Raw genomic sequence first — 17,172 nt, forward strand, 5'->3', positions numbered from 1 at the left:
TTCCCATTAAAAGAACAAAGCTATGAGTTTCTCCTGACATTTGTGAATTTCTTATGGTTTAGCTCAGGTGCATATTTATTGCATATTTACTGATATTAGTATGTCAGTAATCATGTAGCAACTACTGTGTTTCAAGCACTGTGCTAACCACTAAGGGTTCAATGGTTGGTTATAAATTAACACAAACCCTACCTTATAATAGAGGGGAGTTCAAATTAAAGAGTGAACAAACTCATTAGTAAAATTAAAAATGGTAATCTGGGAGAAAGAAAACAAAAAGAAAAAAGGATGCTGACATAGAGAAAGCTAAGGGAGTTTCTGGGGGAAGGGGCCACTCTAGAAAGATTGGGTGAGGAAGACACCTACAGAGATATATTGTAAACAGAGGTGTTCATCTATCAATAAGGCAGCCACAGAAAAAGGAGAACAGAATGCCTTTTCTGATATGAAGTTTTAACACAAACAATGGGCAATCCCAATTGCAGGTGATACCATTCTACCTAGAAATTACTTCAAGTGCAGTTTCTATACTCTGAGGTTTATGCTATATTTTACACTTTCTGCTTAATTAATACTTAACCTCATTTTTCATAAGATTTGTTTTAGATATTAAAGATTATAAAATACATGAAGTAATACGACTGAAGGAAATATATCCTATATAATAAAGAGCTAATATGCTAATTAGGCCAGATGGGGGAAGGACCTTCCAGAATGACCAGTGGGCGGGGCTGTGAGGGCCGAGGCAGCGGGGGCCAGGAGGCAGCCGGGGCTGAGTGGGCCTACTCTTGCACGAATTTCATGCATCAGGCCACTAGTCTGATAACATTTTCCTTAGTTTAGGTAACTGTCAACATTAACTTTATTCAGAAAGAAACGAATGTAAATAAACCTGTTAAAGAGGAGGACACAGTCACACACACATGCACAAAACCTGCCTTTGATAATCTCTCTATTGGCAGGGCCAGTCTTACAATGCAATTATTGCTTTCAGCTACCCAGTAACGCTGGTATAAAATAATATATTTGATTTTATCAACAAGGTATAGTTCCTGTTCTAACGTTAAAAATCATTTGGAAACTGTTGAAAGTATCTTTTTTTTTTAAAGAAAAGTTTTATTATAGATATTTTAGAAGCAGTGCATTTGTTAAATAGTATTAAATAATTTTACACATCTGGCCCAGCCAGTGTGGCTTAGTGGTTGAGCATCGACCTATGAATCAGGAGGTCACGTTTGATACCCAGTCAGGGACATGCCAGGGTTTCAAGATCAACCCCTAGTCAGGGGCATGCAGGAGGCTGCCAATCAGTGATTCTCTCTCATCACTGAAGTTTCTGTCTCTCTCTCCATCTCCCTTCCTTTCTGAAATAAAAACACATTAAAAAAAATTTACACGTCTGAATGCCCTCATTATCATATGTTTGAACACTCATTCTAAAGGCTTTATTCTTGTCTGATGAAGTAGCCAGAGACAAGAGAGAAGGCAATGAATTATTTTCCATGAATAATTTTCCCTACCATCTGTTGAAAAATTGAAAATTTTCACTGTTACCATATAAAACACATACACAGAGTCAGCCATTTGTGATTTGCTTTAAAATTTTATAGGGTATAGATTATATCTCACTACTTTGGATTTGATAGAAAATTAGGACAGACTTTTTATTTAATTTTAAAAAAATAATGTATCTATTGTCAGATGATTAAATTTTATAACTATTCATTCTTTATTTTGAAAATTATTCCCCATCTATCATATGCTTTTTTCCACTTGTTCTCATTCATTTACTAGTTGTTTTAAAATACCCACTTTATTAATTTTCACTGCCTTTCATTTTTTAATTCTGAGAATTAAGCTAAGAATCAGAGAGCAATGTTCTAACTGGCGAGACAAGCTTAAATGTGTGATGTTAAGCAACCCCTTTGCTATTCTACAGAAGGGCCACTATCTTAATTTTGCTGGGCCTGGAAATTATCTTTCAGCTCTGTGTCTGGTTTTACTTTTCTTTATTCATTTGTTTGGACTCTCTGATAGAGTTCATTTTACTTTTGGCACCATTTTTAAGGATGTCTAGTACACATGGGTGAGCCCTAAGGAATGGCATTGCGGCAGGTAAAGATTAGAAAGCGAATTCATTTTAATTTGAAACAGCTGTGTGAGGAGATTAACATGGATTTGGTTTTAAAGCTGTACCTATCTATAATCCCCCAGAGTAATACATTTCGCAAAAGAACCCAAACATTCTGTTCTAACTCTCAAATGTTTTGGCCTCATTAAATTGTGCTGTGTATCTGTAGCTTCATTCATCAGTTCTCCGGATGCACCTCATCACACCTACCTGGGTGCTCTGAGTGATTTCTGGTGTCAAGTGGATGAAAAATGATTGTAAATGAAGCATTTAGCAGCCATATTAATGTCAAGCAAGAGGCTTGGGAGAAAAATAGCATTCAAAGAGTAGTTTTCAGATTTTTTTTTAAAAAGCTAATCAAACTTTCTTCATGACTATAATTTTGGTATTTTTAAGCTACAAATGAACTTCTTGTTTAAAGAGCATATTTTAAACAAAGTTATAGTCAAATATAGACTTTTTAAGAGTACTGAAAATGTATATATCTAAAACTATCAAATTTCACTTTTACACATTAGTCATTTGAAAGATATGGCTAGTGAAATTCTGAGTTGATAATTATGTATCAAATATTAATTGAGCAGGTATGGAATTGATCTATCATACATATCCTTAGATGACAAAGATAGACAACTATCTTCCATATCAGGGTCTGTGGGTTGCAAATGCCTTAGACAGGGTCGGTAGGTGCATGGAAGATTGGGAAGTTTGAATGAGGAGAGGAAGTCAGGAAAGATTCTTCAATTCATCCACAACCATGTGAAGATGGTGGAAAAAAAATCTCTCTTATACAGATACATACTATTTTTAATATATGCATATATGTGCTAATATATACATATGTCCTTGACATAAACAATTAAATATGTAAATGCTATTTGAACAAAATGCAAATACATTCAAAAGTAGAACTGAATTAAAAGTGTTTGTTGGTCATCATTTATTTTCATGTAGTAGTTACAGAACATGGCAATACCAGGAGATGGAAATGTGTTTGTTTAACAAAGTTTTCCCATGTTAGAAAATAAGGAAACTATTGAACTTCAAGAACATCCTAATTTTTATGTTAAATAAAAATAAAATTTATTTAAAAATCATATAAACTAAGGGCTAATTACTGAATTTTCAAAGTTACTTTGGTATTGACAAAAGATATGTGTTTTTAAGAGAAGTGCATGTCCTTAAAGCACAATAGACAATGTATTAACAGAAATTCAGCAGTATTGCATATGAGAGGTTCATTAGTTTTACAAAAGTAAATGTGATATGAATCATTTAACATGAGGTGTAGCAGGTCACAAAATGCCTTTGTTAAAAAAGATGAGCTTGGCAGGTGTGGCTCAGCGGTTGAGTATCGACCTACGAACCAGGAGAGCATGGTTCGACTCCTGGCCAGGACACACACCTAAGTTGAGGGTTCAATCCCTGGTCCAGGTGCCTATGGGAGGCAAATGATCAATGTTTCTCTTTCACATTGATGTTTCTCTCTCTTTCTCGCTCCTTCTCTCCCCCACCTCCACTCACTCTAAAAATCAATAAAAAAATATCCTCAGGTAAAGATTAAAAAAAAAAAGATTGTAAAATTGCACTCACTTTTCTGTCTTTGTTGTATTTGGCAAATATCTCCTGGGCTCTCTCCTCCCCTCCATCCGTGAACAGCATGATAATCTTATTGCAGTTAGCTCTGGAAACATTATACTGTAAAGAAAAGATATATATGTGTATGTCATTCATAATAAAAGGTAGAAATATAAAGCATATGAAAGAGCATGAAGAGGATGCAAGTAATTAGTAAAATATATGCCCAATATGTTTACCCTAAGAACTGGTTCCTGGATCAGTCCAGGCCCATCGCCTCAGAGAGCCTTCCCTTCAGCCCCCACCCCCACTCCATACATCCATAGGCCCCAACTTCCTTCAGGTCTTTGATCAAATGTCACCTTATCAATGAGAACTTTTCCAGAAGCTACATTTTTAAATTGCAATCTCCCTCCCAGGCTGTATTTCTTCACAGCATTATATATTGGATATTGTATTTGCTTGCCCATTGTTGGCTTTATATAATTAAATGTAAAGACCATGAGGGGATTAAGTCCTGTCTGTTTTGGTTCAGTGTCTTTTTCTTGCCTAGGTAAGTGCCTAGAACATAATTTCTCAGTGGTTAATTAATAGATTTTAAATTAATTAATAGTTATGTTGTCATTCCCCCCTATAATTTAAACCAGAAACAATATTAATAAAAATTGTTCATACCCATTCACTTATATTTTTAAACCATTTACAAACATTTTTCCTCCCTTCCCTCCTTCGTCCTACTTTATTTTATTAACTTTACATTGCTGAAATTACAAACTCCTAGTTGATCCCTAACACCCAATGCTCTTTCATATCTTTGTAAATGGTCATACCTAGTCCCAGAATAGCCTCTGCTATGTTCTCTCAACCTGCCACACATATTCTAATCCCGAAAGACTCAATTCCTAGTGTAAATCTCTTGAACTTTAAGGTCCCAAAAGAGTCAATAATAGGAGAACAATGGATGAGCACCAAAAGACCCCTCTCATGAATTTAATTTAGGAATATGGGCTTCTTTGAGGTCTGAAACAATAATGTCAGCCTTTTTACTATTGTAAAGTGTGTTTCTGTGTTAAGTGTTGAATTTAAAATTAATTTATGAATGCTCATCTTCTTTCAAAACGCCAACCCCCTAGCCAGCCGAGTGGTATCAATGGAGATACAACTAATTTATAATTTTAACTTTCTGATAGCCATGCTAAAGAAAGTAAGAATATCTGAAATTAATTCTAACAATATATTTTACTTAACTTGGTCACCCAAAATATTATCAATTAAATATGAAATCAATGTAAAAATTCTTCAGATAACATATACTTTTTCTTTCATAATAAGTCTTTAAATCTCAGTTCAGACCAGGCATATCCCAAATGCTCAACAGCATATATGATTGTGGTTACCATATTGGACAGCACATTAACCTGGCCCTTAATATATATATTTAAATCATTAATTATCCTTCAGTGTTTAAGCTGTTGGAGGGCAGTGCTCTATCTTATTTTTTAAAAAGATAAACCCCATTTCCTGTTGGACAAGCTAAGAAAAAACAACATTTGCTTTATTGATGAAAAAAATCCTGTTTCATAAAAATCTCACCCCATTGACTAGGCATTAGAAGATTGGCAGTTAAAGCTTTCATCCAAGCATTGTGAAAACACAAGAACTGACTGAAACAATTTGTCCCATTCAAACATGGTTCTTGTCTTTGAATGTAACTGTCTAAAAATTTGACTATCAAAATACTTTGTGAAAGGTGTTGAAATCCCTTAACTAAAATTAATTTCCCTAATGATTTGTCTTTTTTATCTGTATATTAAAAATGGGCAAAATAAATATGTATTTAAAAGATTGTCTCATAAAAGTGATAAGTAAAATTTCTACCACAGGACTTAGTTTCCTTAAAGTGGCAGAGGTATTTTATCACTGAATGCAAATATCAATGTAACTTAGCACACTGGGTGCTGCTGGTCTTTGTATATTGGTACAAATAAAGTAATAATAACCTTTCCCAGGAGAGAGAGATTAGGACACACGAAAATTGAAATAAAATATTTTGTTTTCAACATGATTTTTCCTAGAAGCAGCCTTCTCAGGACTTTTGATATAGCAAAGTACATCACAGGAACTTTTCAGTGCATTTGCAATAATCTAAAGAATCACACAATCACACAGTCACAGAGTTATACCTGACTGGCTTGCAATGAATTAAGTAAAATAAAGAACATGACTATTTCAATACGTTGATTTGCTTTAATGTATTATTTCATAACCTTCTTTGCCGTACCCCTGCATGGCCAGTACATAGAGCAGCATCTATGCACTCAATAAAAATGTTTTAAAAATTGCATCTCAATGTATTTGGTAACATTTTATGAAATGCTACCTGAAGAATAATTCAAATCTTAATTTAAGGCTTACTATGGGGAAAATGATATGTCTAATTCTATTTGATGCTTGCTTCAGTGATCTCAAAGGTAAACCTTGCAAGGATTTACAGAAAAACAGGGAATGGCATTACATGATAATAAGAGGACTACAAGTGTTTGAAATAACAAAATGTGCTTCAACTGTGAATAAGGCAGGCCGTGACATTTGGAAAATTACTTTAAAATGAAGAAGTGCATACCTAAGGGGCACGTGGAAAGCAGAACATTTGAGATTTACTCCAGGAATGACTGAGATATATTAAAACTCCTTTACAATGGTGGTAAAGGCAGCACCAGAGGCCCAGAGAAGTAAAGTTATATTTTATCAGCAACTAGCAATGAATCTGGGAGTTAATGTGGCCTCTCTAATGAGACTGCCTCTGAAATCCTACATTAGGCTTGAGACACCTTAGCATTTCACAAGTGAAACCTGAATAAGAGGGAAGGAAGCCAGCTAAATGAACAACACTGAGAAGAATGAACCTGCCAATCTGGAAAACTCGATTACTGACTCAAGAGATAAATAATTATTAGTTTTCAAAATTATATTCCTTTTCTATAGAAAGAATATATCTAATCTAATGGCCAATTACATTTGAATTTCAAATTTTTAAGTTGTCATATTTTTATTAATGAATATACATCATTTAACAAACATGCATTTTTACCAAATATAACTTCCTTTCAAAACTGAAGTGCTGAACGGCTTTGCCTTTCCGTCTCCTTTCTTACTTATCTAACAGCATCTAACAGTCAACATAACTGTTGACTCTTTCTACCCTCACCTTCCCTCTATCTAGATTCCTGTGCCGTTATCTACTTAGTAGTCTTGTTAAAAGAACTTAGAGTCACCCAAATTCCTCTTGCCACTCAGCAGCCTCTTTCCCTGGTCCAGTTACCCTGTCACTCCTAACATCTCTTCACCACTATCCCAACACCAGGATTCCCACCATAGCTTAACCTCAAACACTAGTTAGAGCATGTCATTTCCATACCATTACCATTTGCCTGGCTCCTAAACACTTCATTAACTGACAATTCATGGTCTTTCCATTTCCATCACTGCTCCTGTATTGCTATGCCCCAGCCATGGCCAACCAGCCCGCAATTCTTGCAAGGTTCCATGTCGTCTGGCATTTGTCCATGCAGTTCTTTTTATCTTAAATGATTTCCCCTCTCTTGGCTACCTATCTAGATTCTACTCACTGCTCAAAAGCCTGTTTTCAAGGAAAGGCCACACCTCCCCGATCCCCTTTGGGTAAGTTGAGTTCCTCCTCCACGCTGCTCCAGAAACACACTCTGAGTGCCCCGTGATGGCCCTAACTCATTGTACTGGGATAATGATTTACTGTATGCTGGAGCTTCTCAAGAGCCGATGGTCTGGAGTATTTCTATAATTCCAGCTCTGGCGCTGTGACAGGAAATTGTGAGACACTCACAAATATTGGCCGAATGAACAAATGAATGAACCAACTGAGCAGACATCTCAAAAACTGCTTAGAAAGATTCACTTAGGGAACAGCAAAGTCAAATTTGAAGAAAAGATCACCTGTAAGGGCTTTTCTGATTCAGCAAATTCATTAGGAATTATCTGCTGATTCTGCACCAGCCATGTACTAGTTGTTAATTATAGTAATCATGATCTTAACTCCAACACTAGCCCAGCAGCTTACATTACACATGAGGATTACTGTGTGTCAGATACTATAAACAACTCTGTCCACAACCATATGATGTACATGTGATGGTGACCCCCGCTGTATAAGAGAAGAAACCAAGGTACAGAGTGATTAGGTCCTCACTCCCAAACACAGTGAAAATACTGTCTCTTGAGAGATACAAAACTGAAATCTCCTGCTCTCAACTAGTTCAGAATGAAAAAGATGGCACAGCCATTTGAAAATACAACCCACAGTGTCCGGCAGCAGGCTGTCCGAGTCCAATAGTCATGGATGGGTGATTAGTTCAGGGGAATCTTCCCTGAGGAATCCCTGCTTGAGACTTATCTTCCCTCTCAACTTACTGTCTACCATTTTAAACTTTCTGTACATTTAGGAACAATTAAAATACCCAACGTAGATGTTTAAAACTAAAATCTTTCCACCAACCATTTGATGATTAAAAGAACAAATTTCCAAAAAAATAATGTAGCAATTGATAGAAGGAAAAATAAATGATATTCTAATTATGCCAACTAAGTTTTAAGTGCTTATGCAAAATTAAAATACCTTACAAATATGTTTCTAAACATATTTTGAAAATATGATAGAAGATCTAAAAGGACAAGAAAATATGAATTTTGTATACCTTTTGGATTTGAATTTAAAAATAAAAGTAGTACAAAGATTTCTATGGCCTGGACACATCCACTTTTTAAACAAATGAAAAAGAGCACTGTTATCTAACCAAGATAGCTTTAACTATCAGTATATTAAAATTCAGCAACTGCAATTCAATAATGAAAAAGAAAAGGGGATGGTATTGCTACTTACATTAAGCAGCTGTTCAAAAGCAAAGCTAAAGCCCTTCTTATAGTCTGTAATCCCTTTCGCTGTGATATTATTCACGGCGTCTTTTAGTACTTTCTTGTTTCTTACATTTGCTTGTACAAGGTGCTGAAAACAGCTTACATCCTGGGCATTGCTGTTAAACTGAAAAAGATAAAACAGTGAACATGTAAATGAACTTTAAATCAACCATGTAATTTTCTTTGAATTTATTGTTTGTAATTCCCAATCCTAATACATTGCTTTCTCTTTAAAAAAAAAAAAAAAGGTAGAATAGATTGGTAACAAAAGTATACTGAGGATCAAGTAGTAATTTTCACCTAAGCCCTGAAGTTATATTGGAACTCTGAGCCTGTCACTTACCTCCTGAAGCCTGGTTTCCCTGATAATAAATTTGGGATTTGAGTTATATACAGTCTCTTCCAGCTCTCAAATTTTATAAGCATTTTTACAAAAAAAGAAAGAAAGTAAGAAAGGAAGGAGAAAGAAAGAAAGAAAGCGGAGTGCACTGGAGAACCGTGGGAGGTGAGAGCATGCTCAGAGGATCACCTTCAAAGCGCCTGGGTGGGAAGCAGAGAAGCAAGAGAGGGAAGTACCTGTAAGGGTAAATCTGGGGGCAAGAAAGGGCTTCTTTAAAATGGTGACTAGAGCAAGAGAGGATTGATACTAAAGAGAAAAGGAAGGAAAAGAGGTAGGAAATTAGGGTGTCCCAGAAATGTATACACATTTTGAATAATTATAGAGGCAGTACTTATTAAACTATATTTCATTTTCAAAATGTAATAGAATCAGCTGTTAAAGTGTGTATACATATTTTGGAACACCCTGTAGAAAAGAGGTAAAAAATAAAGTTCTTGTGAGGGTGGGAAAGGAGGGCATACAGCTGGCAGCTATAAAAATGATCCTTTGAGAAAACATGTGTTGACTTTCCCAGTTCTAGGAAAGAAGAGCGGGAGCCGAGCACAGACAATGGGGGTGCACAGATAACTGGGGCGTGTAGATGGGGTGCGTAGATTGGGTGTTGAACAGATGACAGTTACTGTCTGTGTCTTTTGTCCCAGTGAACAATGAAGCAAGGTCATCAGGGTAAAGTGAGAGAAGAGATGGTTTGGAGGGAGTGAATGTTAAATAACAAGTAAACTGCCCTGCACAGGTGCTTTGAGTTCTTACCTTAACACTGAACACTACTTTCAGGTTCATCATACATACGAGAATAAGCTCCCAATATGTTTTACTGTTGTCTATAAATGTGAATGTTTTAGCTCCCGCTGCCTAGTTCATTACTTTCCAATCTTTGCTGGTGTGACACAATCTTAATCTACATGTTTCATTTTGAAAGTAAAGAACGTGAGGCTGTGGCCGGTGTGGCTCAGTTGGTTGAAGCGCCATCCTTTGTACCAACGGCGGCAGTTTGATTCCCGGTCAGGGCACATACCTAGGTTTTAGGTTTGATCCCCAATCAGGGAGTGACCGATCAATTTTCTCTCTCACATAGATGTTTCTCTATATGAGTGTGTGTGTGCGTGTGTGCGTGTGTGTGTGTTTATGTGTGTGTGTCTCTCCATTCTTCTAAAAGTCCATTTAAAATAATATTTTTTTAAAAGAATGAGAATTTTCATGTTAGAAAGTAAAATAATAATAATCTGCCAATATATTAATAGCAAAATGTTTAACTTTAGAGAATTATTAGGTATAGCTATAGGAAATGTTATTAACTGATTTAGTTAAACCATACAACATAAAATTATGTTATGCAGAAAACGAGTATTCAATAATGTATAGACTTAAGTCTTCTGATTGGCCTTGACCTGGTTTTATACAGAAAAGTGAAACATCTCATTAAATCACTTTAACACAAACTGATTAAATGTAAATTTAATTCATTAAATACAAATTCAGTGTGTACATCAGAAAGACTACAATTATATTCATAATAAAACTCATAAATTATGCAAGAAAGAAATTACATTTAAGTCCCTATAGCAATTCTTATTCTCCCAAGGGATGATACATTTTAAAAGTCTAAATTAGATAAGTATACATTTCACAGACATCTGATATTCATCTGCTTTTAGAACGGAAAAATAAACCAGGTTTATTTTCATGAACTAAAATTGTAGTCTTCCGTAACATGTGCCTATATTTTATTTTATAAATCACATGTTTAATATAGAAGCCACATGTATATTAAAAACTGGAAGGCAGAAGTTTAATAATATAACCGTATAAAACTTTGAAGTAGTATATGGTGAGTGAAAATAGATTTAAGGAGCCCTGCTTTTGTCATCTATTAATTAGATACTTCTTTAAAGATGTATTCTTCACTAACCCTACAGAGTCAGAGATTCAAGCTAACATCACACTGATTCCTTCCCTGATCCCCCAAAATCCAAGCAAGTAGGTCCCTTTTAGAACTGCTGAGCAAAATCTCTGTGAGCGTCTGACACAGGGAAAGTGTGTGGGGTAATGTGAGCATCTGGTTGGAAATCACGAGGGACTCTGCAACTGTGTTCTGGCACTTGGGCATTCTTTCATTTCCCTCTCTCAGGTGTCCTGTTCCTTCTGCCTACAGCACTCTGCCTCTCCTCTACACTTGGTTATCCCACTTACCTCCACATTCTTTCCTTAGCAAAGGCTTTCCTGACCTTCCCTGCCCAGGACAAATCATGCCATAATAAGCTTTCCTAGGCCTAGATTTATTTTTTATAGAACATATCATAGTTATAATTTCATATTTCTTTGTATGGAATCTTGAATGACTCTTCCACTGGATTAGAAGCCCACATGGTCAAAGAAAACGGCCATCCTATCATTGCATCCTCAATGTTAGGTATATAATAGGTATACTATAAATATTTACTGAATATACGAATGGAATTTAAGAAAATTAGAAGATGGTCCAAATGCTGATCAATAATCAAGATATAAACCTATCAGTGTAGTGACTATATTTTAACTGTGTAATGTGTGTTTATATTTCTCTTTTCATAAACATAAGTAGTCTTTCCAAATAGACACTATAGTCAAATGAAAATGAGTGTAAAACACCTAGCATAAAGTAGACGCCAGCACATAGATATTAAATCAATGGCAACTCTATCCTTTAAAAATTTATTTTAGCCGAAACCTGTTTGGCTCAGTGGATAGAGCGTCGGCCTGCGGACTGAAGGGTCCCAGGTTCGATTCCGGTCAAGGGCATGTACCTGGGTTGCGGGCACATCCCCAGTGGGAGGTGTGCGGGAGGCAGCTGATCGATGTTTCTCTCTCATCGATGTTTCTAACTCTCTATCTCTCTCCCTTCCTCTCTGTAAAAAAATCAATAAAATATATTAAAAAAATAAATAAAAATAAAAATTTATTTTAGTAAAAACATCAGTATAATCAGTAGCAAAATCAGAATGGATTCCTAGCTGCATGAGATTCAGATAAACAATACCAGCTTATTAAACTTTAAATAAAGTTCACTAACAGGATATACCCTATAACAAGGGTCCCTCAAACATTAGTTTAATATTAAGACACTCTCTGAAATAACCATGAAGAGTAAACTTCAAAGAACCTTCCTATTAAATATCACAGTCAAGTACACACATCAAATTAAAAGATACTCTAGGTCCAACGCAAACTCTTAATTTCTCAAATGAGATGTCCTAAACTCTTGGTTTTGTGAAGGCTGTTATCTATTTCTGTTCTGTGTCCTCTACTGAATAAGAAACAATTCTAAAAAATATTCCTGAGAGCAGCTCTGCTGCCCATTGGATTAACCTGGGATACAAGCCATAAAATGTTGGCATGGCCTTGATATACACCAACAGTCGGAGAACATCAAGGTCCTGGAAAGTAGCCTTGTCTAGGAATGGCCCCTGTAATACACCTTCATGGAACACCGAGTTTCCCTTTGAAAGGTTGGTGGGATCACAGAGTTTTACCCTAACACATTAAGAACTAAAAGTAAAATCCCAAAGGGAATATTCTTCCACTTAGAACAGCAGAGAAAGAGAAGTGGCCCATTTAATATGTGTCTGACCACCTAGCATGTCTTTAATTTCCACTCCTTTACTTCATCCATGGATTCTATACTCCTATAAACTCCCTTTAGGGTACTTTGTCATAAAGCATCCTTTAATGGGAATAATTGAACATAATTTATAATTCCTTGATTTTTGAAAAATTGTTCTATATATAAATTATTCCTTAGGACATGTTCTAATGATCTTTTCTCTCTCTCTTTTGCATATAAAAGAAAAAATAGAGGAAAAGTGTGGGCTCAAGCTGTGCAGTTGATCAGCAAAACACAAGAACTCAAATCCAGACCAGCCTGCTTTGGAACATGAGTATTTTTTAAATTATACAATATGAATTAACTTCTTAACATAATTTAAATTATATAAAATAATTAGTTAGATGAATTACCTAAATTATGTACTGTAAACAATGCAATTTTGCATATTAAGTAAGCACAATTACAAATTATGGTAACAGAAGTTATCCATATTTTGGACACCAGAGGGCGATGCAGGAAAAATAATAAAAGGAAAGTGAACACAAACTGTGATCTTGAAAATATTGGTTAACTTTTATTCCTATTAAAAATACGGTTTATTTATGTTGATTTTTCTATTTTTAATAGGATGTTTGTAAACTAGAAAATTTTATAATAAAATTGTTATAAAATCCAGAGAAAATAGCTGATAACACTTATCCATACACATACGTTCATATTCCCAGCTAAGAATCGCTTTAAGGTTCTTTATCTATTGCCAAATTACTTTCCAGAAATTCTGAATCAATTTACAACAACATGCATAAAAATCTTACTTCACTTTCATAAGTATTTATTACTTTAATTGCTAAATTATAAGAAAAGAGGATAATTCAATATTTAATTACTTAAATTGCCCTGATGGCTAAGAAGTAAAATTTTTCTCATCTATTAATTTTCATATAATCTGTTAAAATGTAAGTCTTATTTTTCCATTTTGTTGATTAGCTTTTAATTTATACCTATTTATTATGACTTCTTAAAGTAATTTTATGCTTAGAAAACATAAACCGATCAGGAAAATGTTCATTTATGGTCTTTACTAATATTTGATGGTTGTGGTTACTTATTTTACATTTTGGTATTCAGTCATGTTGGAATTTATTTCCTCCAAAAGTATGAGGTGACAATTACATTTAGATGTGTGTTTTCTCAAATAGCCAATTTTCTTTTTTTGAATAATTATTGGTTTATGATCCATTCTTTATAATCAATTAAGATTTAGATACATTTCTAGGATTTTTAATCCCTTTACTCTTTCCATCATTTCACCAACTTATTTTTAATATTAATAAAAAAAAATTAGCCAAAATATATTGAGGATAACAATTGTGCCAAGTTAAGCACTTTACATGTATTAATTCAATTGACCTTCACCAAGCTTATGGTTTTAGTTTTAATATGATTTACATTATAAAATTGAGAAAATGAGGCTTAGAATCACTTGCAGCAACCAAGAGTCAGAGCTCTACTTCTAACCCAAACACCTGACATACTCTTGTCTATGGTGTCTAATCATTTTCCATATATACCAGAAGAGTAAGCTGTCATACCCTGTCACTTTTTGATCAGTTGTCGTCCTGTTGAACTTTGGAACTTTTTTTGGTCAAATTAAAATTGCATTTACCAATAAACTTGAGAAAAATTTACATATTCACTTGAGTCAGTTTTCATTCCAGAAAGAGTTATTAATTCCACATTTATAACTGTATTTCCATTTCAACTATTCTATATATATCTCACATATTCTTTCCTTTAAAAAAAAAACTCAGATCCTAAATATATTATTAAAAGTACTACTAGGTAATTCATGAGATTGCTAATGTTGTAAATTTGATTTTAATTCTATTATTAAGCTCTATTCTGGGAAAACCAGAAGATGTGGTCACCCATAGTTGGAGACAACGGGAATATCTTTGCTAATGGCACTCTGGGACTTGAACCCTCTTGTCCTCAAATTGATGTCACTGTCTCCAAACACTGGCTGCTGTTTTGTGGTTTCTTGGTTCTACTGTATAAAATAATAAATTTTGACAAGAATGTTTCCACTTTTTAATTCAATTTCGGAAAAGCAGGACTAGTTCAGAAACGGCTACTAATAAGCATCAATAGCCACATTTTATTAAATTCTCTGCTCTGAGCTGTAGGTTCCTCCTTTCTGAAATAAAAAGGAAAGTCCCTCAAATTTTAAAATCAAGTAATTAAATCTGATCATTTTTTTTTTAACTCTCACCAGAAGATATGTTTTTATTTTTTAGAGAGACCAGAAGGGAGAGAGTGGGTGAGGGGGAGTCAGGGAGAGAGAAGAAAGAGAGAAAAGGAGAGAGAAACATTAATGTGAGATAGAAACATTAATTGGTTGCCTCCTGTATGCTCCCCTGACTGGGATGGAACCTGCAATCTAGGTATGTTTCCTGAGCAGGAATTGAACCCATCACACCTTTGGGTGTACAGGACAATGCTCCAACCAACTGAGCCCCAGCCAGAGCCAGATCTGATCATTTTAACTATCAGAAAAAGAATTACATAAATAAATAGGAATAATAAATTCTGTATGTCAAAAGAAAGTGGCCACAATAAGCTAATAAAAATATTGATAGAATTACCCAAAAAATTTGTTTGCCTATAATTATAAATGATGGTCCATCAAAAATGTTGATATTTTCATTTTTAAACAAATATTCCAATTAACTTAAATCATAACATATTCAAAATTCAGTCTACTAACCTTTGTTGAAACAGTGAATACATTTCTGCATAAGTCCCAAGTGTCATTTCACTATATTCTATTTGCATTTTGATACAAGGTTACTAACATTACCAATAAGTTCTTTTAAACATCTGGGATCAACAACAACAACAAAATACCAACTAGAGTTGAAGGAATTATATTCAGTCTAACTCGGTTCCATTGGGATCAAAATATACATTTGAAATATACACATCCAAAAAATTTGTGCTTTTGATATAGTATAAGTCAATAAAAATAATAAATAGATACCCATCGATAGAGCAAAGGGTTCAGCAGGAAAGATTTCATGAGGAGTGAAAAAAAATTGAGGAATCTATTTTAAAGGGTACCATATACATGAATCATTTAACAAAATATTAGAAAAGTGGGGGAAAGCAAATGGCAATATTTGTATCTTGAAATTTGGAAGAGAACGTAATATGCAAATTGTCACTACAACAAAGCCCCTTACAATGGAATATATGACCAAGAATTTGCTGAAATGGGATTTTGCTATTCAAAAATTAAGATTTAAGTCTATATATTTGCTAATAACTACCTTATTATACTATCACTTTATATTTTAATTTCTTTTAAAGTTTAACCTGCTAAATAATTAAATAGCAAATATGATAGTTTAATTTAATTAAAATAACTGTGAGCTACCCTGCTAAGGCTATAGCTCGGGTTAGCCCTAGCCAATCTCTTTGCCTTTACTTAAAATTAAATGAATAAATGTAATTTGAAAAATTTTACCCAACATGTAATGACATACATCTATGCTTATTGGGCATGGAGTCTTTACCTAGTCCTGTAAGCCCCAGTAAATAGGTCAATACTTTTATTTTAAAAACAATAGCTCAGTTTTAAAAGTATTCCCTCTGCCTCACTTTAAGTATTACTTTCTTATTTCTAAAACTCCAAATGCAACTAATTTTTAAGTACCAAAGCCATCTTTCTTGCACCTTATAATTAATGGAAAAATATTTACCATGCTTGTCCACACCTTCTTATAAACTTTCCTTATACTTCCAAAGCAATTAAGTTATCCTCTAGCAATCTCTTTTTTTAACTAAATAACCTTGATTACTTGTCTTGTTATATAATCCCTAAATTTCTCATTTCAGTCTTTCCTTCACAGTCTACAATTTCTTCTGTGTATAATTTAGATGAAAATAATTTTTAAAGCACCCATCTTTACATTTAAAAGTATGTAAAAAGAGGGAATTTCAGTTTTTTTAATGAGCTTAATTTTACTCCTTCTTCCTGTGTTTTTTTTTTTAATTTCACCCTCACAAAAGCAAATGGCTACAAAATAAAAACATTCATAAACATCCATTGTATTAGTAACTCTATGAAGTACCACGATCTTAACATCTCAATCATGAATAAGCATGATTAGTTACAACAAGCCCCAGGCAGATGCCCATTGGTCTCTGCCAAATGTGCCTCCCTTATGAGCCCCGATTCTCTGGTTTTCCCACTGCTGAGGAATCGCTTGGGAGACTTGCTAACAGCAGATTCTGGATCCTTAGATCAGGGGCAGAGTTTGAGATTCTGCGTTACTAACCAGCTGCCAGGTGCTGCTCATGCTGCTTGGCCACAGGCCCCACTGTGAGAACCAAGGGTATAAACTATAATATTCTTATTTGTTGACATGAGATATGAATCAACATAAAATTTTCCTGAAATCTAAACAGATGACTATTTTATAAGATGTGAAATGACATTACTCTCCCAGAATTCATTTGTCAGCAAAG

General features: G+C 34.4%; 1 protein-coding gene across 8 annotated transcripts in view; it reads right to left on the reverse strand.

The window, feature by feature from the left end:
- The window catches only part of CACNA2D1 (calcium voltage-gated channel auxiliary subunit alpha2delta 1), a 381,531-nt gene that overhangs the window by 71,748 nt on the left and 292,611 nt on the right, over positions 1-17,172 (reverse strand). For all 8 annotated transcript variants that reach the window (XM_070424150.1, XM_070424148.1, XM_070424149.1 and 5 more), the window contains exons 11-12: positions 8,625-8,783; positions 3,725-3,829 (exon numbers count right to left, since the gene is read on the reverse strand). In XM_070424150.1, coding sequence (XP_070280251.1) covers positions 3,725-3,829; positions 8,625-8,783 — 264 coding nt within the window. The remainder of the gene's footprint in view (positions 1-3,724; positions 3,830-8,624; positions 8,784-17,172) is intronic.

Source organism: Myotis yumanensis, unplaced genomic scaffold (assembly GCF_028538775.1).
Source record: "Myotis yumanensis isolate MYYU_CA2020_CCGP unplaced genomic scaffold, mMyoYum1.0.hap1 SCAF_9, whole genome shotgun sequence".
Lineage (NCBI taxonomy): Eukaryota > Metazoa > Chordata > Mammalia > Chiroptera > Vespertilionidae > Myotis > Myotis yumanensis.